The sequence below is a fragment of the Mobula hypostoma genome, chromosome 5 (genome assembly GCF_963921235.1).
Source record: "Mobula hypostoma chromosome 5, sMobHyp1.1, whole genome shotgun sequence".
Classification (NCBI taxonomy): domain Eukaryota; kingdom Metazoa; phylum Chordata; class Chondrichthyes; order Myliobatiformes; family Myliobatidae; genus Mobula; species Mobula hypostoma.
Genome location: NC_086101.1, coordinates 23,523,403 through 23,549,670, shown reverse-complemented (window position 1 = coordinate 23,549,670; position 26,268 = coordinate 23,523,403). Strand labels below are relative to the sequence as shown.

General features: G+C 45.7%; 1 protein-coding gene across 1 annotated transcript in view; it reads left to right on the top strand.

Annotated features, from left to right (window-relative positions):
• The window catches only part of LOC134347289 (uncharacterized), an 86,223-nt gene extending 61,635 nt beyond the window's left edge, over positions 1–24,588 (top strand). The window contains exons 16-17 of the mRNA XM_063049688.1: positions 10,095–10,211; positions 24,460–24,588. Of these exons, the coding sequence (XP_062905758.1) occupies positions 10,095–10,211; positions 24,460–24,588 (246 nt within the window). The remainder of the gene's footprint in view (positions 1–10,094; positions 10,212–24,459) is intronic.
• The last annotated feature ends 1,680 nt before the right edge of the window (positions 24,589–26,268 follow it).

Here is a 26,268-nt window from a genome sequence, read left to right as displayed (position 1 = left end):
TCAGAATTGGCTTGCCTGCAGAAGACAGAGGGTTGTGGTGGAGTGAGTACATTCAGATTGGAGGGTTGTTACTAGTGGTGTCCCACAAGGATCTGTTCTGGGACCTCTACTTCTCATGCTTTTTATTAACGACCTAGATGTGGGGGTAGAAGGGTGGGTTGGCAAGTTTGCAGACGACACAAAGATTGGTGGTGTTGTAGATAGTGTAGAGGATTGATGAAGATTGCAGAGAGACATTGATAGGATGCAGAAGTGGGCTGAGAAGTGGCAGATGAAGTTCAACCCAGAGAAGTGTGAGGTGGTACACTTTGGAAGGACAAACTCCAAGGCAGAATACAAAGTAAATGGCAGGATACTTGGTAGTGTGGAGGAGCAGAAGGATCTGGGGGTACATGTCTACAGATCCCTGAAAGTTGCCTTACAGTTAGAGAGGGTAGTCAAGAAAGCTTATGGGGCGTTAGCTTTCATAAGTCGAGGGATAGAGTTTAAGAGTCACGAGGTAATGATGCAGTTCTATAAAACTCTGGTTACGCCACACTTGGAGAACTGTGTCCAGTTCTGGTCGCCTCACTATAGGAAGAATGTGGAAGCATTGGAAAGGGTACAGAGGAGATTTACCAGGATGCTGCCTGGTTCAGAGAGTATGGATTATGATCAGAGATTATGGGAGCTAGGGGTTTACTCTTTGGAGAGAAGGAGGATGAGAGGAGACATGATAGAGTTATACATGATATTAAGAGGAATAGATAGAGTGGATAGCCAGCACCTCTTCCCCAGGGCACCACTGCTCAATACAAGAAGATATGGCTTTGAGGTAAGGGGTGGGAAGTTCAAGGGGGATATTCGAGGAAAGTTTTTTACTCAGAGAGTGGTTGGTGCGTGGAATCCACTGCCCGAGTCAGTGGTGGAGGCAATACACGAGTGAAATTTAAGAGACTACTAAACAGGTATATGGAGGAGTTTAGGGGGGGGGGCTATATTTGGAGGCAGGGTTTGAGGGTCAGCACAACATTGTGGGCTGAAGGGCCTTTACTGTGCTGTACTATTCTATGTTCTATAAATGTGGATCACCTCTGTGCAGTCAAGGTGTTTCAACTGATCGTGGTAAAAATACACCTGTATCTGGAAAGGCCTACTGCTGGTGAGTCAGTATCCTGGCAAAACCTATACCATGAACACCAAAGAACACTCCAAGCCATTCCATGAAAAGCACAAGTCAGGAGATGGATACAAGAAAATTTCCAAGTCCCTTGGAGAACAGTTAAGTAAATCATCAGGAAATGGAAAGGATATGGTACAACTGTAATTCTGACTAGAGCAGGATGTCCTTAAAAAATGAGTGAGCGTGCAAGAAGGGCACTAGTGATGGAGGCCACCAAAAGCCCTGTGATAACTCTGAAGGAGATACAAGATTCAGTGTCTGAGACGGGAGAGACTGTGCATACAACTGTTGCCCAGGTGCTTCACCAGTTGCAGCTTTATGGGAAAGTGGCAAAGAGAAAGCTACTGTTCATGAAAAGCTCACAGGAAAGTTTGGGCTAGAGTTTGCCAGAAGACTTGTGGGAGACTCAGAAGTCAGCTGGAATAAAGTTCTATGATCCAATGAAACCAAAATTGAGCTTTTTGGCCATCAGGCTAAATGCTATGTTTGGTGTGAGCCAAACACTGCACATCATCAAAAGCACACCATCCCTACTGTAAGCACGCTGGTGGCTGCATTATGCTGAGGGGATGCTTCACTGCTGCAGGCCCTGGAAGTCTTGTGGAGGTAGAGGGTTAAATGAATGCAGCAAAGTACAGGGAAATCCTGGAGGAAAACCTGAGGCAGTCTGCAAGAGAACTGTGACTTGTGAGAAAATTTCTTTTCCAGCAAGACATTGACCCCAAGCATAAAGCTAAAGCTACACAGGAATGGCGTAAAAACAACAAAGTTAATGTCCTGGAATGGCAAAGTCAGAGTCCAAACATCAACCTGATTGAAAATTTGTGGCTGGACTTGAAAAGGGCTCTTCACTCATGATCCCCATGCAATGTGACAGAGCTTGAGCAGTTTTGTAAAGAATGGAGAAAAATTGCAGTGTTCAGATGTGCAAAACTGATAGAGACCAATCCACACAGACACAAGGCTGTTATTGCCGCCAAAGCTGCTTCTATTAAAGCAACACACACAAAATGCTGGTGGAACACAGCAGGCCAGATAGCATCCATAGGTAAAAACACAGTCGGTGTTTCGGGCCGAGAACCTTCGTCAGGACTAACTGAAAGAAGAGATAGTTAGAGATTTGAAAGAGGGAGGGGAATGGGGAGATCTAAAATGATAGGAGAAGACAGGAGGGGGAGGGATAGAGCTAAGAGCTGGAAAATTCATTGGCAAAAGGGATACAAGGCTGGAGAAGGGAGAGGATCATGGAATGGGAGGTCTAGGGGGAAAGAGAGGGGGAAGGTAGCACCAGAGGAAGATGGAGAGCAGACAAGGAGTTATTGTGAGAGGGACAGAGAGAGAAAAAAGAGAAAGAGAAAAAAATGAAAAAAATAAAAAAATAATGAATAAATAATGATGGGGTAAGATGGGGAGGTGAGGCACTAACGGAAGTTAGAGAAGTCAATGTTCATGCCATCAGGTTGGAGGCTACCCAGATGGAATATAAGGCATTGTTCCTACAAACTGAGTGTGGCTTCATCTTTACAGTAGAGGAGGCCATGGATAGACATATCAGAGTGGGAATGGGTCATGGAATTAAAATGTGTGGCCACTGGGAGATCTTGCTTTCCCTGGCGGACAGAGCGTAGGTGTTCAGCAAAACGGTTTCCCAGTCTGCATCGGGTCTCGCCAATATATAGAAGGCCGCACTGGGAGCACCGGACACAGTATATCACCCCAGCCGACTCACAGGTGAAGTGTCGCCTCAGCTGGAAGGACTGTCTGGGGCCCTGAATGGTGGTGAGGGAGGAAGTGTAAAGGCATGTGTAGCACTTGTTCCATTTACAAGGATAAGTGCCGGGAGGGAGATCGGTGGGAAGGGATGGGGGGAACAAATGGACAAGGGAGTCGCGTAGGGAGCAGAAAAGGGGGGGAGGGAAAGATGTGCTTGGTGGTGGGATCCCATTGGAGGTGGCGGAAGTTACGGGATCCAATTCAGATCAAGTAAAAAGAAACTCTGGAAGTTCCAAATTTTTGTTCAAAAGTAAACAATAGGCGCAAGAGGAACTGCAACCAAAAGTAGTTTATTGTTGGAAGTGGAAGATTATCTTTAACCTGCAAGCTTGTTTCACTTTATAAAAACAAGTCTGAAATTACTGTTAGATTTCAGTACAAACTATAACTGCTTCTGCCATTAGGAATCAAGAGAAAATGTTAACTGGAGTTTGCAGTAGTCAGAGATTTGAACAATTATACCCTAATCTGAGGCCGGACCAGTAATTGTGTAAACACATTGAGTCTGGTGCCATCTTCAGCAATTGGGGATCTGTGAAATCATACCGTGGGAAGTCCTCAGAAAAGCCTTCACCTCCTTCCTTTGGGTTTCCCACTGAACTACACGTTTGGACTGTGCGGGTAGAGCTGAGCTCTGCTGTTTAGCAGGTTTGTAGACAGGTAGTGTATGGGGTGTCCAGAGAGGGTAACACCCCGGGTGAAGGGGCTTGTCAAGTCCATTCCATGGCAGCTCACTCCCCTTTGGTCCCCACAGGACACTCAGCTCTCGGCTGTGGTTCCAAGTAGCTGGTTACATGTGACAGCGGCCACTCCCCAGTAAACTGCCTCTGCAGGTGGGCTGAACCAGGGCAGTCAGTGGCCTCGTATCCCAGGTGAGTTAGGGGCTTGTTCGTACTTCTGGACTCAGACTTCTGAGGTGAAGGGAGTAGAACTGCCCAAGTGCGACGGCTTTTCCACTTCAAAAGCTCTCCCGCACAAGTTTCCTGTCATAGTGGGACATGACAGACAAACACTGTTGCAAACATACAAAATCTGCAGGTGCCGGGAATCCAAAGCAACACACACAAAATGCTGGAGGAGCTCCGCAGACCAACCAACATCTATGGAAAAGAGCAAACAGTTGATGTTTTGGGCCGAGATCCCTCATCGCTGTTACAGACAGGCAGCCAAAACATTTTGCCACATCAAAATTCCCCAGCCTTATCGTTTGTTTTCAGAATGATAAAAGTCCCAGGCATATTTTTCTCTACTTGAACTTGAAGGCTGTAGATCCAAATCACTAGGTGTACATTCATTGGTCACTTCCCTGGGTACCCCTTGACCTGATAAAGTGACCTTTGTGTATTCAGCTGCTGTCGCCCATCCACTTCAAGGTTCAACATGTTCAGAGATGCTTTTCTGCACATCACTGTTGTAATGTGTGGTTATTTGAGTTATTGTCACCTGCCTGTCAGCTTGATACACCCTGGCCATTCTCCTCTGACGTCTCTCATTAACAGGGCACTTCTGCCCACACAACTACTGCTCACTGGATGTTTCTTTTTGCACCATTCTCTGTAAATTCTTGAGCACGGGTTCCCAGCCTGGTGTCCACAATTAATTATAAGGCTCCAGGGCATAAAAAGTGTGGGGGAGACTGCTGTAGAGACTGTTGTGCGTGGAATTCTCGGGTGCTGTGTCCCACCCGTCCTGCACTCTCATCCTCATTGACTTCAGCCTCAGTCAGAGAGAATCAATGGAGTTGATCATAAGGCCTCTGGGCTGCACACTCCACACCGAACCTCACTGAACCCCCTCCCAGACAGCAAAGTACTAGATCACTCCATTGGCCCAAAACGCACCATCATAATGTAAATCACAGTTTCCAATCGCACGCAGATTAGTAGCATAATCATATCTGAAGGAAGGAGAAGTAAATGAAGTAGTTTTGTGAACTGTCGGCAGGACATCGCTGTTGGTCATGTTGTTTGCTGGCGCCATCTTGCCTAGGTAGGTTATCTAGTTGTACTGTCCAACTTGTTGCCTAGTGGCACAGTACGATTCAAGATGAGCCCAGGCATACGTCAACGTTAATTCAGTGAGCATATTAGGAGTGTGCATTTGTGGTCTTTTGCTGCTGTAGTCCAAACAATTCAAGATTTGACATGTGCAACATCAGAGATGCTCTTCTATGAATCACAGTTGTAATGCATGATTATTGGAGTTACTATCACCTTGCTGTCAATTTGAATCAGTCTGGCCATTCTCCTTTCTCACTAACAAGGCATCTTCACCAGAAACCTGCCGCTCACTGGATCATTTTCATATTTCTAGAACAAGAGGGCACGACTTCAGGATTGAAGGACGTCCTTTTAGAACTGAGATGCGCAGAAATTACTTTAGTCAGAGGGTGGTGAATCTGTGGAATTTGTTATCACGAGTGGCTGTGGAGACCAAGTCATTGGGTGTATTTAAGGCAGAGATAGAGAGGTCCTTGATTAGCCAGGGCATCAACGGGTACGGGGTGAAAGCAGGGGAGTGGGGATGACTGGAAGAATTGGATTGGCCCATGATTGAATGACAGAGCAGACTCAACGGGCTGAATGGTCTACTTCTGCTCTTATATCTTATGGCCTTATTTAGCAACATTTGCTGTGAATTTTAGGGACAGCTTTGAGTGAAAATCCCATTAGATCAGCAGTTTCTGAAATACTCAAACAACTATATATGGCAATGACAATCAGCCCATGGTCAAAGTCAGCAAAATCTCAGTTCCTCCCCATTCTGATGTTTGGTCTGAACAACAACTGAATCCTGAACATGCCTACATGCTTTTATACCTCAAGTTGCTGCCTCATGATTGGCTGATTAGATATTTACATTAATGGGCAGGTATACGGGTGTAACCAGTAACGTGGCCACAGAGAGTACAGATTGCTCTCACACCTCTCATCCGCATGTGACCAATTGCCGGCCTTTGGCCTTCTTGCTTCTCAGCTGGAGTGGAAACCAACCTTCGCTAGGGCACTGATGATCGTTGCTGCTTTACAGTGACAGTATTTCATGTAGCTCTGCTCAATAGTGGCGAGGGCTATTCCCATGATGGACTGGGCTGTACCCACTACTTCTTGTAGGATCTTTCCTTTAAGGTCATTGGTGGTTCCATACCAGGCTGTGATGCAGCCAGTCAATATACTCTCCAGTACACATCTATAAGAGTTCGTCAATCTGTCAGATGTCATGTCAAGTATGTGCAAACTCCTAAGGAAGTAGAGGTGCCACTATGCTTTCTTCGTAATTGCACTTACATGCTGGGTACAGGACAAGTCCTCTGAAGTAATAACACTGAGGAATTTAAAGCTGTTGACCCTCTCCACCTCTGATACTCCAATGAAATCCGGCTCATGGACCTTTGGTTTTCATCTCACTCTGCCAGTAAGGTGGCTTTCTGTAGATGTACATGGACCTCTTGTAATTTCTTATTCACCAGACTTGAATGCCTCTGATCTGGCTCTCAGCAAATTGTGGATCTATCTCATGGTTCATCCAGGGCTTCTGAATGGGGGAGATTCTGTGGGGACACACTCAACTACAACTGTTTTAATCAATTCCAAGGTAACCATGGTGTATTCATTCAGATCCACAGATGAGTACTTGGACGTGGTCCAATGCACTGATTTAAAGCAATCCCATGGCCTCTCTTCTCTGCCCACAATCAGCTTTTTGTTGTCCTTATCTCTGCAGCTTTGCTTTTCAGCCTTTGCCTGTATGCAGGGAGGGGAAGGACAGCCGAGTGATCCAATTCATCACAGTACAGTCTAGGAATGGGATGGTAAGCATTCCTTATCTGAGTATAACAGTGCTCTAGTGTGTCGGAACCTCTGGTGCTACAGGTTATACGCTGATGGTTATTGGGCAGAGTTTACTTCAAATAAGCCTGGTTAAAGTCCCCGATTATGATTTGAACTGCATCAGGATGGACTGTTTCTTCTTTGGAGACGGCATCATACAATATCACAAGTGCTTGATTATTATCAGAGACGGGTGATATGTAAACATGGTCAGGATTACGGAGGCGAACTCCGTAGGTAAATAGAACAGGTCACACTTGACCATTAGGTGTTCAAGGTTGGAGGAACACGAATTTCACAAAACCACCACATTGGAACACCACTGGGAGTTTTTCATGAAACACACAACTCCACCTTTTGCCTTTTCCGAATCAACAGTTCAGTCCATATGGAAAATCAAGAAGCCTTCCAGTTTGATTGTTGCATCTGGGATACTGGGAAAAAGCCAGGTCTCATTCAGACATAGAAAGCAACAGTCCCCTATTTCTCTCCAATACAGCAATCTTGTTGCAGGTTATCAATTTTGCTCTCCATTGACTGCACATTTGCTAACAAGATGCTGGGTAGAGGGGACCCCATCCCTCTGTTTTACAGCTTTGTTTGGAGTCCCACCCTCCTGATTCACTTCTAACTGTGGCGATGAATCTTTGCCAACGTAAAGGTGCCCTACCTGCCTGGTCTGCCGAGACCTTTAGACGATCATGAAATCTGTAAATCATTAAGTTGATTTAACATAGATTGCTCAGAGGGAAATGACATGCTGCAGATTGCAGTCCTGTTATAAAGTTATCAATCCATGATGTTAACTGTTGTCTCTAAGTACAGATTTTGCCTGATCTCCTGGGCATTTCCAACATTTCTCACCATATCCTCCCCCCACTCCATCTCACTCTCTCTTTCTCTCTCTCTCACACACATACACACACACACACACACACACACACACACACACACACAAACACACTTCCCATCTCCCACCCTCTTCTCTTTATCTGTTTTTCTGCCTTCCTCTTTCTCATTCTCCCACATTATCTCCCTGTGCTGTACCCTTTAAACCCCTCTCTTTCACTGTGTTCTGCTGTCCTCTCTGTGCATCTCTCTCTCTCTGTCCTCTCCTCTCTCTCTCAATCTACCTGTATTGCTTCTATCACTCTCTGTCTCCCACCACCTCCCTCCCCACGTTCCTCTCACTTTGCCATCAGCTGGAGCAGCTGAAGCTCTGAGTACTGGAGCTGATGTAACTGCAACCTGTAAGAACATCGGGAGGAACATTGGGAGCAGGAGTAGCCCACTCGGACTCACAAGTCTACCCCGCCATTCAATATGATCTGTCCCAGGCCTCAGCTCCTTGTCTATGTTGATTCCCCAGATCTCAATTCCCTGATCTTACAAACTACATGCGTGGGTACAAACTACATGCGCCTGAATCACCGTCACACCCTCTCAGGATCTTATACAATTCCACAGGTTCACCACTTATCTTTCTAAAGGCCAGAGAATGTACATCTACAGCCACTTGTAAAAGGACAACCTCATCATCCCAGGAGTTATCCAAGTGAATCTGTGTTATCCAAGTGTAGGCAGAGGGATCAGCTTAGTTGGGAATTTAATTACTTCAGCATCGCCTCATGAGATGAAGGGTTTGTTCCTGTGCTACACTGTTCTGTGCTCTATGAAGCCCTTTGGACTGTCTACAATGGCAGTTTATCCTTGGTTAAATAAAGGAACCAGGATCTCTTGGTGTGACCTCACCAGTGTTCTGTACCATTGTAGTAACACTTCCCTATTTCTAAACTCCCGTTCTCCTGCACTAAATTCCATCTGCCTTTCCAACCTCTTGCTGAACCTGCAGGCTAACTTTTTGTAATCTGACCACAACGTCACCTGGATCCCATTGTACTTCACTTAACTGCGATCTTTCTCCATTTAGATAATAGTCTTGCCCTTAGATTCCTCATATCATAGTGCAGGACCTCACATTTGCCAAGTCTTCACCAAAGACAGACTGTGGATCACACATTCCTGGTGGTGGTTACCCCGCAGAGGAGACACACAGAGACAAGGTCTCTGCCAGACAGACAGGCACAGCCTGTTGGTTCAGGTGCCTGGGGGTGTTTTGAAAATCTGTACCCATGATCGTTTGAGATGAACAATTATTTTGTTTCCAATTTTGCTGATGAAACCAAATTAGGTATGATTGCAAGTCAAGAGTAGGATGTAAAGAAGGTTCAAATGGATGCGGAGAAGCTGAGTGAATGAGTGATGGAAAGAATGTAATGAGGAAAAATGTTGTCAGGCATTTTAGTGCACAATATAGAAAAGCAAAGGTTTTTAGTGGTGAAACAGTGATGATGTTCAAAATGAATGAATTTTTCTCGTACACAATTCGGTCAGATTCAACAGACTGGTGTTGTGTAATACTTGGGAGGCAAATGGTATGTAGTCTTATTAAGAGCGAATTTAATTACTGAATTATGAAAATCCTACTGCAATAAGAGCCTTTCTAAGATGACAGATAGAATATTGTGCACAGTTCTGGTCAGTTTAACTAAGAATAGATTTACTTGTCATAGTGGGAGATCAATGAAAATTCACCAGGATGGTCCAGAATTGTCAGTTTGCTCTAACAATAAAGATCAGTTAGACTGGACCTGCACTGTCTAGAGTTTAGAGAAGGTCTCGGTGAAACTCAAATAATTCTTCCAGGGCTCGACATCCTGGATACCTATAAAAATATTGCCCTCTGCCTGAAGAGAACAGCACTCTGGTTCCTGGGCATCATCACTTTGCAGTACCTCGTGGGAGAATGGTATCTCCTTCATTCACAAAAAGTCTCGGCAGAGGGTGTACTTCATGTAGCAATTGCTAAAATTGCCTCATAAGTTAGAGATGTGTAAAAAAAAAATTGGACTATGCAAATTTCACCCAAGCATTGAGCAGTAATGTCATGTTATTGTTTTACAATTATTAGAACAAAAATGATGTCATTTCAAATTGGAGCAGCCTGCCGCATATCGGATTTTGTTAATGTGAGATTTGAAAATAACTTTTCAGGAGAATGTATGATTCCAAAAATAAGCAGAATTTGAACTTTCCTTGTAGAACAGAGGAACAGCTGTTTGACGGCACATTGTGTCAGTCACTGCAATTGCCCCCAGTGTCGATCTGCCAATGGATTTCATCCCAGATTTCAGTCAAGCTCTTTGAGTTTCTGCTCTAGGAGTATCTATTGGATGGTACAAGCCCCAGAACCACAGATCCCTTCTATCCATATAGGTTACTGAGTGAAACTTCACCCTTTCATGAATATGTCTCCCATTTGATAACAGGAACCACAGGCTGGAGATGGTGTGCTCTACACTGAAGTCAGTTGGACACAACAGACCAATGCAAAAAGGAAAATGCATACATCCGAAGATACAATTGTGTATGCTTCTGTGCATGAAGTAAGTGTTCAGTTTTCACCTTAAACCCACCCTAAATATCAGTGGAAAAGAGTTACTGCAATATGTCCAGGTGGCATATTGACAGTTGTATTTGACTGTGTAGTCATCCTGGTTCTCTGGAGCCCAGGAGACAGCGTTTTTGGTTACGCATTTATTTGTTCTCAAAGGAAATGCTTCTTAATTTTAATATACTAAATATTACTTAATCATAATAATTATTAAGCAGTTCTGAATGGGGATAAGAAAATGCTTACACCCCATTCAGCTTCTCCCCCTTCACAATCAGATTTCTGAATGAACAATGAACCCATGAACTACCCCATTGTCATGGTGCGGATCGGGGTCCCTTTAAATTTACCTTGTTTATGTTATGATCCGGACCGTTGATTCTCTGTTTTCCCGTGTCCCTCGACTTTGGTAATTAGAGGCAATTAACACTCGGCTGAACCGGTAGTTTATAGTCTCCGGCTTTCAGCCGTTCAGGTCAAGAGCGTCTGCAAAGTCATCTAAGGTACGGTGTGCCGATGTCATCTGGCCGGAGCAAGCCTAGTCTCTGCCGAAGCGAGTGCCGGTAATTCGCCTTTCCTCACCGGAGCAACCCAGTCCAGTTACCTCGCCGAAGCGAGCCTGCAAAGTTTCCTCATCAAGGTGGGTCCATCAGTTAACCCGCCGGAGGGAATCAAGAACCGCTGTCTACTGTTGCCGGGCTGAGTCGAGAGCTTGCCACTACCCGGAGGCTCCAAGTCAAGTTCTGGCCCTGGCGGCATTCAAGCACCAAGTCAAGTCCTGTCCCTGGCGGCATTCAAGCACCAAGTCAAGTCCTGCCCCTGGCGGCATTCAAGCGCCAAGTCAAGTCCTGGCTCTGGCAGCATTCAAGCACCAAGTCAAGTCCTGTCCCTGGTGGCTTCCCAGTTCTGAGTCAAGTCCTGGCCCTGGCGGTCTGTGATTCCTGTCCTACCCCCTTGTCTGAATCCCTCCTCTGCCCCTCTCACCTCTAGCCCTCGTCTGCAGCCCCCACCTGCACTTTGGTCTAGTTCTATCACCGGAGTTAGATAGGTAGTGTTGGTCTTGTCTTGTCTTGTCCTCACCTCCGTGGGGTAAGTCAGGCTATCTTGCCGTTGCCCCACAGGGGGTCATGTCTTGCCTTGTCTTGTCCTCGCCTCCGTGGGGTAAGTCAGGTCATCTTGCCATTGCCCCGTGGAGGGTCATGAGTCGACTCTGTGTTCTGTATATGTGTCCATGGTTCCATGTACCTGCTTCCCGAGACCGAGGCTCTGTGTTCCCATGTTCCTCCTCTCCCTAGCCCATGTCATGTCCATGTCTGGTTCTGGGGTCCGAGCCCGAGTCAAGACCCAGGTACTGGGTCCTTGCCCAGTCTCTGACTCGGAGTCCATAACCTAGCATCTTCATGTTTCCTCTAGTTCTGGGAGCCGGTTCTCAGTCCAAGCCCAGAGGCTTGGTCCCAGCCTAGTCGTAGCCCTGAGTCCTTGTCCAGTTTGCTATTTCCTGCTCCTGCCTTGCTCTCCTGGTATCGAACAATAAACTAAATCTAAGTAACCTCACACGATGTGTCTTGCATTTGGGTCCACCCTTGCTCCCAATGCCCCACCATTGTGACACCCATTGGTTTTGATCTCTTTTTGCCCAAATTATTTAATTGATTTGCACAGTACTGTGCAGAAATTTTAGGCTCAATGTACTGTATAGCTGGGGCCAGCTGACAGAACGTAGTGGTGGATACATGTTCTTCTGGAGCGGTCGCAGCAGCGCTGAACGACGAGAAGCAGGCGTGGGATTTGTCATCAATTCTAACCTCGCCCGTAAACTCACCAAGCACCCAGAGAGCATCAACGACCACCTGATGACACTTCAGATCCCACTTGCAAACAGGAAGAGTGCTACGCTGACTAGTGCCTACGCTCCCACCATGACCAACCCAGATGACATTAAAGACAAGTTCTATGAAGAACTCGACGCCCTCATCTCAGCAATCCCACAGTCAGAGAAGCTCATCGCTCTCGGGAGCTTCAATGCCAGAGTAGGGACAGACTACCAAACCTGGGAAGGAATTATTGGAAGACACGGCACTGGCAAGTGTAACAACAACGGCCTTCTGTTCCTCAAGACATGTGCCACACACGACCTTGTTATCACCAACACCCTGTTCCGCCTACCCACCCGTAAGAAGACGTCATGGATGCACCCGCGCTCAAAGCACTGGCATCTGATTGACTACATCATCACCAGGAAGAGGGACAGGATGGATGTCAGAGTGACGAGAGCCATGTGTGGTGCCGACTGCTGGACCGACCACCGCCTCATTGTGTCCAAGTTCAGGCTTCGCATTCTGCCCATGAGAAGACCCCAAGGGCAGAAGACTGCAAAGAGGCTGAATGTCTCCAAGCTGAAAAGCAACAGGGTTGCAGAAGAACTCGTCGATGACCTTGAAGGCAGACTGCCAGACACACCACAGGATGACGGGACCAGCATTGAGGAACAGTGGACAGCCTTCAGAGACGCTGTCTACACTACCGCCCTCGAATATCTCGGACCAGCAACCCGAAGAAACCAAGACTGGTTCGATGAGAATGATGAAGAAATACAGGCACTACTAACGAAGAAACATCAACATTACAGAGCGCATCAGAATGACCCCACGTCGCTAGCCAAGAAAGATACCTTTACCAACACAAGAAGAAAGGTGCAGAAAAAACTTCGCGAGATGCAGGACTGCTGGTTCAGCAAGAAGGCCGATGAAATTCAGGGCTATGCAGACAGCCACGACATAAAGCACTTCTATGATGCGTTTAAGGCTGTATACGGACCCCAGTCCTCCGGCTCCTCATCCCTCCTCAATGCAGATGAGACGCAGCTGCTGACAGAGAAGAAGCAGGTTCTGGATTGGTGGCCTGAGCACTTTAACAACGTCCTTAACCGCCCTGCCGACATCAACGACGAGGCCATTGCCCACCTGCCCCAGGTAGAGATCAACAAGAACCTCGACACCCTCCCCACAGTAGATGAAGTCAGGAAGGCAGTGAAGCAACTCTCCTGTGGCAAAGCGCCAGGACCCGATGCAATCCCTGCTGAGGTATACGAAGCAGGAGGCCCTGTCATGATGCAAAAGCTGACTGTACTCTTCCAGTCCATGTGGAAAAAGGGACAGGTCCCGCAACAGCTGAAAGATGCCAGCATAGTCCACATCTACAAGAGGAAAGGCAACTGCCAGTCTTGCGACAACCACCGAGGCATCTCCCTCTTGTCCATTGCGGGGAAGATTCTGGCCCGCGTCCTGCTCAACCGCCTTCTCCAACATCTTGAGCAAGGTCTGCTCCCAGAAAGCCAGTGCGGCTTCCGTGCTGAACGTGGGACCGCGGACATGATTTTTGCTGCGCGCCAACTCCAGGAAAAATGCCAGGAGCAACACAGCGACCTCTTCGTGACCTTTGTCGATCTAACCAAGGCTTTTGATACGGTCAGCAGAGAAGGCTTGTGGAAGATCATGGAGAAGTTTGGCTGCCCCAGCAAGTTCATCACAATCGTCCGGCAGTTCCACGACGGTATGATGGTGAAAGTTCTGGATGACGGCGACGAGTCGGAGGCCTTCCCAGTGATAAATGGCGCCAAACAAGGTTGCGTTCTTGCCCCGACTCTGTTCAGTATGGTATTCTCTGCCATGCTGACAGATGCCTTCCGTAACTACAAAGCAGGAATCCACGTCAGGTACAGGACTGACGGCAGGTTGTTCAACCTTAGGCGCCTGCAGGCAGTTACAAAGGTGCAAGAGACTGTCATCAGAGACTTCTTGTTTGCTGATGACTGCGCACTCAACGCCAGCACAGAGCAGGAGATGCAGCATGAAATGGACTGCTTCTCACAAGCCTGTGACAACTTCGATCTCACTATCAGCACCAAAAAGACCAAAGTTATGTATCAGCCTGCCCCAGGAAAGCGATACCAGGAGCCACGCATCACGGTGAAGGGCCAGAACCTCCAGGCAGTCGACAACTTCAGCTACCTGGGCAGCATACTCTCTCGCGCAGTGAACATAGACGCTGAAGTCAACAACAGGATTGCCAAAGCCAGCGCCGCCTTTGGGAGACTCCGTGAGAACGTCTGGGAGCGGAGAGGACTCAGCCTTACCACCAAGCTGAAGGTCTACTGTGCAGTGATCCTTACCACCCTCCTTTACGCCAGCAAGACCTGGACTGTCTACAGCAGACACGCCAAACAGCTCAACCACTTTCACCTGAGCTGTCTCTGCAGACTCCTCCACATCAGGTGGCAGGACAAAGTCCCCGACACGGAAATCCTGGAACGAGCTGGGCTCTGTAGCGTCTACACCCTCCTGCTGAAAGCCCAAGCCAGGTGGGCTGGACATGTGGTCAGAATGCCAGACAGCCGGTTGCCTAAGCAGCTGCTGTACGGAGAACTGTGTCAGGGCAAGCGCTCAGTCGGGGGGCAGAAGAAACGTTACAAAGACTGCCTCAAAGCGTCCCTCAAAGGCCTGGGTGTCGACATCAACACGTGGGAGACGCTTGCCCTCGACCGTCCAGCTTGGCGCAGCAAGATCACCACAGGAGCCCGTGCAGCTGAAGTCAGGCGCATCATCGAGGCACAACGAAAGCGTGCTGTGAGCAAGGCCCGAGCAGCATCCACTGCCACGACAGCACCCACCCACTTGCGTCCCACATGTGGGCGAGCCTTCAGGGCCCGGACTGACCTCCGGACCCACAGCCACCAATCTCCCATTTGACTTTGAAGCCATGGTCATCTTCGACCAGGAAGGACGAGCAGCAGCAGCAGCACAAAACTGTCATACTTTTATGCATTGTACTGTACTGCTGCTGCAAAAATAATCAAATTTCACAACGTATGTGAGTGATGATAAACCTGAATCTGATGTGGGTATCTGTTGTGGACTGAGAGTAGGAAGGGGGCAGGGACAGGGAAATCATGGTTGGGAAAAGTGGAAGGGAGAAGGAAGAATGGAGAGGGTGGGAATCACTAGAGAGGCATTCTGTAATGATTAATAAAATAATTGTTTGGAATCAAGTGACCTTCCTGGTGTCTCAGGAAGAGATATGTTAGATATGTCTGCACCTATACCAACCCCCCCCACCCCACCCCGCTTCTGACACTCCTTCTCTGCCACCTGTCCCACATCCTTCCCGTGGTGCTCCACCCTCGCCATTGTCAATATCCTTTGCTCCCGCCAGATTTACAAACTCGCTCTCCACTCCAGGTTGATAAATACGGTACTGTGCAAAAGTCCAAGCCACCCTAGCCACATATATACCAAAGACATTCGCAGAGTACCGTATATTATCATTTATAGTATATTGTAGGTACTTCACTGTGATCCTGTCACAAAACAACAAACAACGAATTTCATGATGCACTGTCTGTCAAATATAATAATCCTGATTCCAACTCTGAGGTTGGCGACTCTGCCTCACGTCTTCCCAATGCTTTCTACTCCTTGCATGCAGACACTTGGTCAAGAAGGTTTTGCTCTCATCTTCCTACAGAACTGGTACCCAGCAAATAGATTACATCCAATTTTGGATTTGCTGGGTAATGCTGCTATCCCAGGAATGGAAGGGTTAATGTTTGGGGAGTGTTCGATGACTCTCACTTGTACTTGTTGGAGTTTAGAAGAATGAAGGGGGATCTCATTGAAACCTATGGAATATTGAAATGCCGAGATAGAGTGAATGTGGAGAGGATGTTTCCTATAGTGGAGGAGTCTCGGACCACAGGTCACAGCTTCAAAATAGAACGACGTACCTGTAGAATGAAGATGAGGAGGACTTTCTTTAACCAGAGGGTGGTGAGTCAGTGGAATTCATTGCCACAGATGGCTGTGGAAGCTAAGTCATTGGGTTTATTTCAAGCGGAAGTTGATAGGTTCTTGATTAGTATGGGTGTCAAGGGTGACAGGGAGAAGGCAGGAGAGTGGGGTTGAGAGGGATGATAAATTAGCTGTGATAGAACGGCAGATCAGACTCACTGTGCTGACTGGCCCAGTTCTGCTTCAATGCCTGATGGTCACATGGTCTTATGGTAAAGGAGCTCTGTGGAAAATAGTAAAACTTCCTACAAGAAACATATAAAAAATTTAGTAGGTTGCCCTTCATCCAAAATTAAACATTAAAATGTGAAGTGTGCAGTTCCATAGGGAACTTCAATCATTTAGTAAAACTGCAGACATTTTCCTGTGCATTGATCCTAGAATGACACTAACCTTTAAAGGATCACACATTGCAGCTGAGAGGGAGGAGAGAGGTCCCAGATTTACACAGGTTGTGGCGATGGAGGTACCTGGATAACTCACCTGTAGATAAAGAGTCTTGACCCGAAACATCATCTCTTTATTTCCCTCCATAGATGCTGCTGAAAGTGTGAGTTCCTCCAGTATTTTGCTCAAGATTTCCAGCATCTGCAGAATCTCTTGTCCAACTGCTGACTTTCTAAACTCTTACCATGCACTTCTAGATTCAAAAGAAATAAAAATTGAATATTTATTTCCCTTCCTGTTTCTCTTTGGGTAAAAAGAAGGGAGAAAAGGCAGAAAAGTTACTAGTTCAGGAGTAGTTCCGCATGAGTACAGTAACATTCTCCACTGGAGACCGTCATGAGACTGATGGCTTAGGGGTCACCAAGGAGATGTTGTATTGTGCATTATTAAACACTTGGCAGGGGTTAATAAAAAGAAGTTAGTTTTAAGGAGATTTCTCTTTGTGGGAGTGGCCATTGTGTGAGTGGACTAATCTTAGAGTGGAGAGTTTTGTCTTTGGTGCATAGAGGGTCCATCGAAGACAAAGACTGTAACTACATGGGAAGAGTTTAGAAAGTCAGCAGTTGGACAAGAGATTCTGCAGATACTGGAAATCTTGAGCAAAATACTGGAGGAACTCGGCACTTTCAGTAGCATTTATGGAGGGAAATACACAGTCGATGTTTCAGGACATGAATCCTTATTGCACAGTTAGAGCAGTGGAGATGCCAGGCAGGAAGTGCGAAGGCAGGGAGACCTCGAGCATCCCTGATGACTACACCTGTACAAAGTGCATCCAGCTGTGACTTCTTTCTGAGCATGTTAAAGAATTGGACAGGTTGAGGCCAACATAACCATGGATTGGTTGGTCCGTAAAAGCACTCCAAAAGTGGCAACTGATATGCCTGCCTTTGTCTAGCTGAAACAAGGGTTTTGATCGAGGCACGACTGCGCAAGCACGTGAACGTCAGCCAGTTAGAACAGCGAGAAGAGTTTAAAAGAGACAGCTTTATCGAGCAGGACACAGAGTAGGCGTACTTTGGCTCAACAGGTCTTTGGTGATAACAGGTCAAAGCGAGGTAGGTTGCCTGTATAGATTAAAGACTGGAAGTATGTGTGTGAGGCTGGTGTTCTGTGCTCGGTGTCAGAAGTGGGAAGTCTGGGAGACTCCCAGCCTCCTGAATGGCCACATCTGTGCCAGGTACGTCGAGCTGCAGCACCTTCGGGGCTGCGTTAGGGAACTGGAGATGCAGCTGGATGACCTTCATCTGGTCAGGGAAAGTGAGGAGGTGATAAAGAGGAGCAATAGGCAAATGGTTGTACTGGGTCCTCGAGAGACAGACAAGTGGATAAGTCAGGAGAGGGAAGGCCAAGAAGCAGATATCAGAAAGTACCCCAGTGGCTGTCCCCCTTAACAATAAGTACTCCTGTTTGAGTACTGCTGAGGGGCATGGCCTATCTGGGGGAAGCAATAGTGGCTGCGTGTCTGGCACAAAATCTGTCCCTAAGACTCAAAAGGGTAGGGAAAGGAAGAGGATGGCAGCAGTGATAGGGGACTCTATAGTTTGGGGGTCACCAAGGTGATATTATGGAAGCAGGAAAGAAACACGGATGGTAGTTTGCCTCACAAGTGCCAGGATCCAGGATATTTCTGATCATGTCCACGATATCCTGAAGTGGGAAAGAGAACAGCGAGAGGTCGTGGTGCATATTGGTACCAATGACATAGGTAGGAAAAGGGAGGAGGTCCTGAAAACAGACTACAGGGAGTTGGAAGGAAGTTGAGAAGCAGGACCACAAAGTTAGTTCTCTGGGGATTACTGCCTGTGCAATGTGACAGTGAGAATAGGAATAGAGTGAGGTGGAATATAAATTCGTGGCTGAGGGATTGGAGCAGGGGGCAGAGATTCAGATTTCTGGATTAGAGGGAGTAGAGGGAGACAGAGGGAGACAGTGTAGGAAGGCTTTGGCTCCTGAGGCTTCGGCGAGCAGAGGCTGAGGAAGAACTTCACACCAAGTGAGGTAAGGCCAGGTAAGTTCCTTTAATAAATCTAATTACCTTAAGGGTAGGTAATGGAGGCAGCAGTTAGGGCAGTTGAGTGCTCTGTTTGCAGGATGTGAGAAGTCAGGGTGAGCACAGTCATCCCTGATGACTACACCTGTAAAAGGTGCATCCAGCTGCAGCTCCTGACAAACCGAGTTAGGGAACTGGAGCTGGAGCTGGATGAACTTCAGATCATTCGGTAGGCAGAGGCAGAAATAAACAGGAGTTACAGGGAGATAGTCACCCCTAAGAGTCAGGAGACAGGTAGCTGGGTGACTGTCAGGAGAGGGAAGGGGAATAGACGGAATGAGCAGAGCACCCCTGTGGCCGTTCCCACCAATAATAAGTACATTGTTTTGGATACTGTTGGTGGGGACGACCTACCAGGGACAAGTTGCAGTGGTTGCGTCTCTGGCACCGAGATGGGACCCTCAACTCAGAAGGGAAGGAGGGAAAAGAGGAGAGCAGTAGTGATAGGGGATTCGATAGTTAGGGGGACAGATAAGAGGTTCTGTGGAAGAGATCGAGAATCCCGGATGGTCTGTTGCCTCCCTGGTGCCAAGGTCTGCGATATCTCGGATTGAGTTTTCGGTATTCTCAAGAGGGAGGGTGAGCAGCCGGATGTCGTGGACCATGTAGGGACCAATGACGTGGGTAGGAACAGTGAGGAGGTCCTGAAAGGTGAGTTTAAGGAGTTAAGACACCAAGTTAAAGGACAGGACCTCCAGGATAGCAATCTCAGAATTGTTACCAGTGTCACGTGCAGGCGGGTTTAAAAATAGTAAGATAGCGCAGATCAACACATGGCTGAAAGCATGGTGCAGGAGGGAGGGCTTCAGTTTTATAAATAATTGGGCAGTTTTCCAGGGAAGGTGGGACATCTTCCGACGGGACGGTTTACATTCGAACTGGAGGGGGACAAATATTCTTGCAGGTAGGTTTGCTAGAGAGGCTCCAGTAGATTTAAACTGGATATAAGGGGGGAGGGGAACCAGAGTGTATGAACAGATGTCGGGGAGAAGGAAGAAAAAGAAAATACTAAAGTTGTTTGCACTGTTAGTGATAAAAAGAGAGTAACAGGTGGAAAATTACTTAAGTGCATTTATTTTAATGCTAGGAGCATTATAAGAAAGGTGGATGACCTTAAAGCATGGATTGATACCTGGAAGTATGATGTGATAGCTATTAGTGAAAAATGGTTACAGTAGGGGTGTGATTGGCAACTAAATATTCCTGGACTTAATTGCTTCAGGTGTAATAGAATGGGGGGGACAAGAGGGGGAGGTGTTGCATTGCTTGTCAGAGAAAATATTACAGCGGTGGCAGGATAGATTAGAGGGCTCGTCTAAGGAGGCTATTTGGGTGGAATTGAGGAATGGGAAAGGTGTAGTAACACTTATGGGGCTGTATTATAGACCACCAAATGGGGAGCGAGAATTGGAGGAGCAAATTTGTAAGGAGATAGCAGATATTTGTAGTAAGCACAAGGTTGTGATTGTGGGAGAGTTTAATTTTCCACACATAGACTGGGAAGCCCATACTGTAAAAGTGCTGGATGGTTTGGAGTTTGTAGTTTTTTTCAGCAATACGTAGAGGTGCCAACTATAGAAGAGGCAGTGTTGGATCTCCTATTAGGGAATGATATAGGTCAGGTGACAGAGGTTTGTGTTGGGGTGCACTTCGGGTCCAGTGATCACAATGCTATTAGTTTCAATATAATTATGGAGAAGGATAGGTCTGGACCCAGGGTTGTTATTTTTGATTGGAGAAAGGCTAACCTTGAGGAGATGCGAATAGATTTAGAAGGGGTGGAATGGGACAATGTGTTTTATGGGAAGGAGGTAATAGAGAAATGGAGGTCATGTAAAGGTGAAATTTTGAGGGTACAGAATCTTTATGTTCCTGTTAGGTTGAAAGGAAAGGATAAAAGTTTGAGAGAGCCTTGGTTTTCAAGGGATATTGGAAACTTGGTTCGAAAAAAGAGAGATATCTACAATAGATATAAGCAGCATGGAGTAAACGAGGTGTTCGAGGAATATAAAGAATGTAAAAAGAATCTTAAGAAAGAAATTAGAAAAGCTAAAAGAAGATATGAGTTTGCTTTGGCAAGTAAGGTGAAAATAAATCCCAAGGATTTCTACAGTTATATTAATAGCAAAAGGATAGTGAGGGAAAAAATTGATCCCTTAGAGAATCAGAGTGGACAGCTATGTGTGGAGCCAAAAAAGATGGGGGAGATTCTGAACAATTTCTTTTCTTCGGTATTATCTAAGGAGAAGGATATTGAATTGTGTAAGGTAAGGGAAACAGGTAGGGATGTTATGGTAACTATGATGATTAAAGAACAGGAAGTACTGGTCCTTTTAAGGAATATAAATGTGCATAAGTCCCCGGGTCCTGACAGGTGGGTAAATTGATGGAAAGTATTCTTAGAGATGGTATATATAATTATCTGGATAGACAGAGTCTGATTAGGAACAGTCAACATGGATTTGTGCATGGAAGGTCATGTTTGACAAATCTTATTGAATTTTTTGAAGAGGTTACTAGGAAGGTTGACGAGGGTAAAGCGGTGGATGTTGTCTATACGGACTTCAGTAAGGCCTTTGACAAGGTTCCACATGGAAGGTTAGTTAGGAAGATTCAATCGTTAGGTATTAATATTGAAGTAGTAAAACGGATTCAACAGTGGCTTGACGGGAGACGCCAGAAAATAGTGGTGGATAACTGCTTGTCAGATTGGAGGCCGGTGACTAGTGATGTGCCTCAAGGATCTGTACTGGGTCCAATGTTGTTTGTCATATACGTTAATGATCTGGATGATGGGGTGGTAAATTGGATGAGTAAGTATGCAGATGATACTAAGATAGGTGGAGTTGTGGATAATGAAGTAGGTTTTCAAAGCTTGCAGAGAGATTTAGGCCAGTTAGAAGAGTGGGCTGCAAATTGGCAGATGGAGTTTAATGCTGATAAATGTGAGGTGCTACATTTTGGTAGGACTAATCAAAATAGGACATACATGGTAAATGGTAGGGCATTGAAGAATACAGTAGAACAGAGGGATCTAGGAATAATGGTGCATAGTTCCCTGAAGCTGGAATCTCATGTGGATAAAGTGGAGAAGAAAGCTTTTGGTATGGTGGCCTTTATAAATCAAAGCATTGAGTATAGGAGTTGGGATATAATGTTGAAATTGTACAAGACATTGGTGAGGCCAAATTTGGAATATTGCATACAGTTTTGGTCACCAAATTATAGGAAAGATGTCAGCAAAATTGAGAGAGTACAGAGGAGATTTACAAGAATGTTACCTGGGTTTCATCACCTAAGTTACAGAGAAAGGTTGAACAAGTTGGGTCTTTATTCTTTGGAACATAGAAGGTTGATAGAGGTGTTTAAAATTATGAGGGGGCTTGATAGAGTTGACGTGGATAGGCTTTTTCCATTGAGAGTGGGGGAGATTCAAACAAGAGGACATGAGTTGAGAGTTAAAGGGCAAAAGTTTAGGGGTAACATGAGGGGGAACTTCTTTACTCAGAGAGTGGTAGCTGTGTGGAATGAGCTTCCAGCAGAAGTGGTTGAGGCAGGTTCGATGTTGTTGTTTAAAGTTAAATTGGACAGCTATATGGACAGGAAAGAAATGGAGGATTATGGGCTGAATGCAGGTCGGTGGGATTAGCTGAGAGTAAGAGTTCAGCATGGACTAGAAGGGCCGAGAAGGCCTGTTTCCATGCTAAAATTATTATATGGTTATATGGATCATTGGGACCTCTTTTGCGGTAGGTGTGACCTGTACAAAAAGGACGGCTGGTACTTGGATCTGAGGGGAACCAATATCCTGGCTGGGAGGTTTGCTACAGCTATTGTGGAGAGTTTAAACTAGAATTGCTGTGGGGTGGGAACCAAGCTGAAGAGATGGAGGAAGAGGCAGTTGACTCACAAATAGAGAAAGCTTGGAGACAGTGCGAGGGGGAGGACAGACAGGTGATAGAGAAGGGACGCGCTCAGACCGAAGGTTTGAGATGTGTCTATTTTAATGTTCCAACCAAGACCTCAACAGTGGAACAGGCGGACGAAGTTACTTCGAACTCAACAGCTGTGAAAGCGGATGAAGGCCGCAACAAATCCATCAGCTCCAATCGTCGTGGTTTCCATGCCACTGGAATCAGTTGGTCGATTTGTGAAGTATCGTGTGCTTCTTGGAGTGCAACATCAAGTACACGTTACACAAATACATGCACAGTCATCTTCGCTCTGTGGGCCACTTCTTCAGAATGAAGACCATCATCCTCGACCTCGAGGGATAGCCACGATGGATTTTAATGCAAGGAGTATTCTGAACAAAGAGGATGAGCTTACAGCGTGGATCAGTACTTGGAGCTATGATGTTTTGGCCATTACAGAGACTTGTATGCCACAGCAGCAGGAATGGTGACTTCAAGTGCCAGACTTTAGGTGCTTCAGAACAGACAGAGAGGGAGGCAAAAGAGGTGGGGCATGGATCTGCTCATCGGAGATAGTGTCACGGCTGCAGAAAAGGAGGAAGTCATGGAGGGATTGTCTGTGGTGTCTCTGTGGGTGGAAGTTAGGAACAGGAACAGGTCAATAACTCTATTGGGTGTTTTTTTATAGACCACCCAATAGTAACAGGGACATTGAAGAGGGAGACAGCTTCTGGAAAGGTGTAATAATAACATGGTTGTCGTGGGAGATTATAGTTTCCAAAAAATATTGATTGGCATCTCTCCAGAGCAAGGGGCTTCGTGGGATAGAGTTTGTTAGGTGTATTCAGGAAGGTTTCTTGACACTATATGTAGAGAAGCCTACAAGAAGAGAGGCTGTACTTGATTTGGTATTGGGAAATGAATCAGATCAGGTGTCAGATCTCTCAGTGAGAGAGCATTTTGGAGATAGTGATCACAATTCTATCTCCTTTACCATAGCTTTGGAGAGGGATAGGAACAGATAAGCTTGGAGAGCGTTTAATTCGAATAAGGGGAACTATGAGTCTATCGGGCAGGAACTTGGAAGCATAAATTAAGAACAGATGTTCTCGGGAAAATGTACGGCAGAAATATGGCAAATGTTCAGCAAATACTTGCACGGAGTTCTGCGTAGGTACGTTCCAATGAGACAGTGAAAGGATGGTAGGGTACAGGAACCGTGGTGTACAAAGTCAGTTGTAAATCTAGTCAAGAAGAAACAAAAAGATTACGAAAGATAATGACAGAGATCTTGAAGATTATAAGGCTAGCAAGAAGGAGCTTAAGAAAGAAATTAGGAGAGCCAGAAGGGGCCATGAGAAGGCCTTCATGGACAGGATTAATGAAAACCCCAAGGCATTTTACAAGTATGTGAAGAGTAAGAGGATAAGAAGTGAGAGAATAGGACCAATCAAATGTGACAGTGGAAATCGGCCTTTTCTCCTTGGAGCGACGGAGGATGAGAGGTGACCTGATAGAGGTGTACAAGATAATGAGAGGCATTGATTGTGTGGATAGTCAGAGGCTTTTTCCTGGGGCTGAAATGGCTAGCATGAGAAGGCATAGTTTTAAGGTGCTTGGAAGAAGGTACAGAGGAGATGTCAAGGGCAAGTTTTTTACACAAGGAGTGGTGAGTGCATGGAATGGGTTGCTGGTGACGGTGGTGGAGGCGGATACGATAAGGTCTTTTAAGAGACTCCTGGATAGGTAGATGGAGCTCAGAAAGATAGAGGGCTCTGGGTAACCCTGGATAATTTCTCAGGTAAGGACATGCTCGGCACAGCTTTGTGGGCTGAAAGGCCTGTATTGTGCTGTAGGTTTTCTACGTTTCTACGTTTCTATCTTTCTGGTCACATTCCATTATGTTAGAGGTTCTATACAAGAGCAGACCCTTGTCAGGAGTCCAATTTGTAACCAGAGTTTTGTTCCATTTGATCTTAGAATTCATCAACGGGCTGCCCTGGTGTGTTGTATACGGAGGTAAAGTCATCGGGCGTCACAAGAACTGTGAGAAGTAAGATGCAGATTCCTCAAGGGAGTACAGAATATGCTGAGATCAAAAGAATTTAGAAATGATCATTAAATATTGGTTACCGGATCTATTTTGGGTCATTTTTGACAAGGAAGTGTTTAATTGCTATTCTTAGTCCAGTAAATGTATAAAATAATATTCTTGTTCAGTCCATCAGACCATAAATCATAGGAGCTGAATTACATCATTTGACTACCGAGGAGGCTTTGCCATTTCATCATGGCTGATCCATTTCTCTCTTAGTCCCATTCTCCTACCTTCTGCCTGTAACCTTTTGTGTCCTGATTCATCAAGAACCCATCAACATCTGCTTTAAATACACCGAATGACCTGGCCTTCACAGACCCCTGTGGCAACAAACTCCACAGATTCACCACCCACAGACTAAAGAAATTCCTCCTCATCTCCATTATAAATGGACATTCCTTTATTCTGAGTCTGGACCCTTGGCTCTAAGACTCCCCCACCATAAGAAACTTCCTGTCCACATCCACTCTACATTGAATATTTACCATAAGTGGAATCATTTCTATCTCTGGTTTTAACAACTGCATGTTGCAGCAAGGCAAGGGTTAAGCTGAGGTGCTGACAGAACAGTGTGCAGACATTGTACAGTTACCGAGCTGAACATGGTTCCCCAAGCAAAACTCAATCCTTGAGAGCCCAGCTCCTCTCTGCTCAGCTTCTTTGCCAAGCCTGGGAACCAAAGTTACCAGGTGTACCAAGACAACATAAGGATGCAAACAAAGGCACTCTTGCAATTGATCAGTGATTTTACTAATTCTAATGTATTACTGACCTTAACTCATACATTTTACTGACGATAAGCACCTGAATTAGGTATTTTGATTGGAGTATAAATATGCAAATAACAGAATTCAGAAGTGCATTAGGTTATTATTGGATCAATATCTGGATAAAAATCGTCAATTTTGAGCTGAGACTTTAGAACAGTTTAATGATCCTGACTGAGCTCTTCTCCTTGTGCCCAAGTAAATAAAGTGTGATTGACAAATGAGTGCAATTGTCCAATAGCCCGTGTGCGGATGTCTGAATGAATTTGACATGGGATGTGTAATCATACAATCGTTCATTATTGTCTACTCCACACTGGGAATATTACATACTATTTGTAAATCAATGAGATATTTTGTCATTGTGTTTATTTCCTGTTTCACTGTTGGATATGAACATTTCATTGGAATTGATTTATCTTTCTGCTAGAGTAAATGCAATGCTTTACAGCGATCCAGAAAAAAAACATTGCGCAGTTGTAGCAAGACCACCCTACTTTTGAACTCCTTCTTTCTTAAGTTAAAGCTAGCAATAGTTTTGCTTTTCTCATTGTTGTGTTTTGTTTCTGAGGCTGTCTGATCTCCCAAATCCTGAATATTCATTAGCCTCATTCCATTTTAAATTCCAATGTGGCTGTTCTTCGATCATATTCCAATTACTATATTACCCTTGTAACCATTCTTTATCCTGCCTTAGGATTCTTATGTCTTCTTGCAATTTATTTTCTAGCCTAAGACACTTCATTGTGGTCATTCATACAACTCTGACCAAGACTAGTTGTAAACACAAGAGATTCTACAGATGCTGAAAATTCAGTGTAACACACACAAACTGCTGGAGGAACTCAGCAGGTCACGCAGCATCTTTGGAAATTAATAAACAGCCAACGATTGGGCCAAAAACCTTCTTCTGTCACAACCACT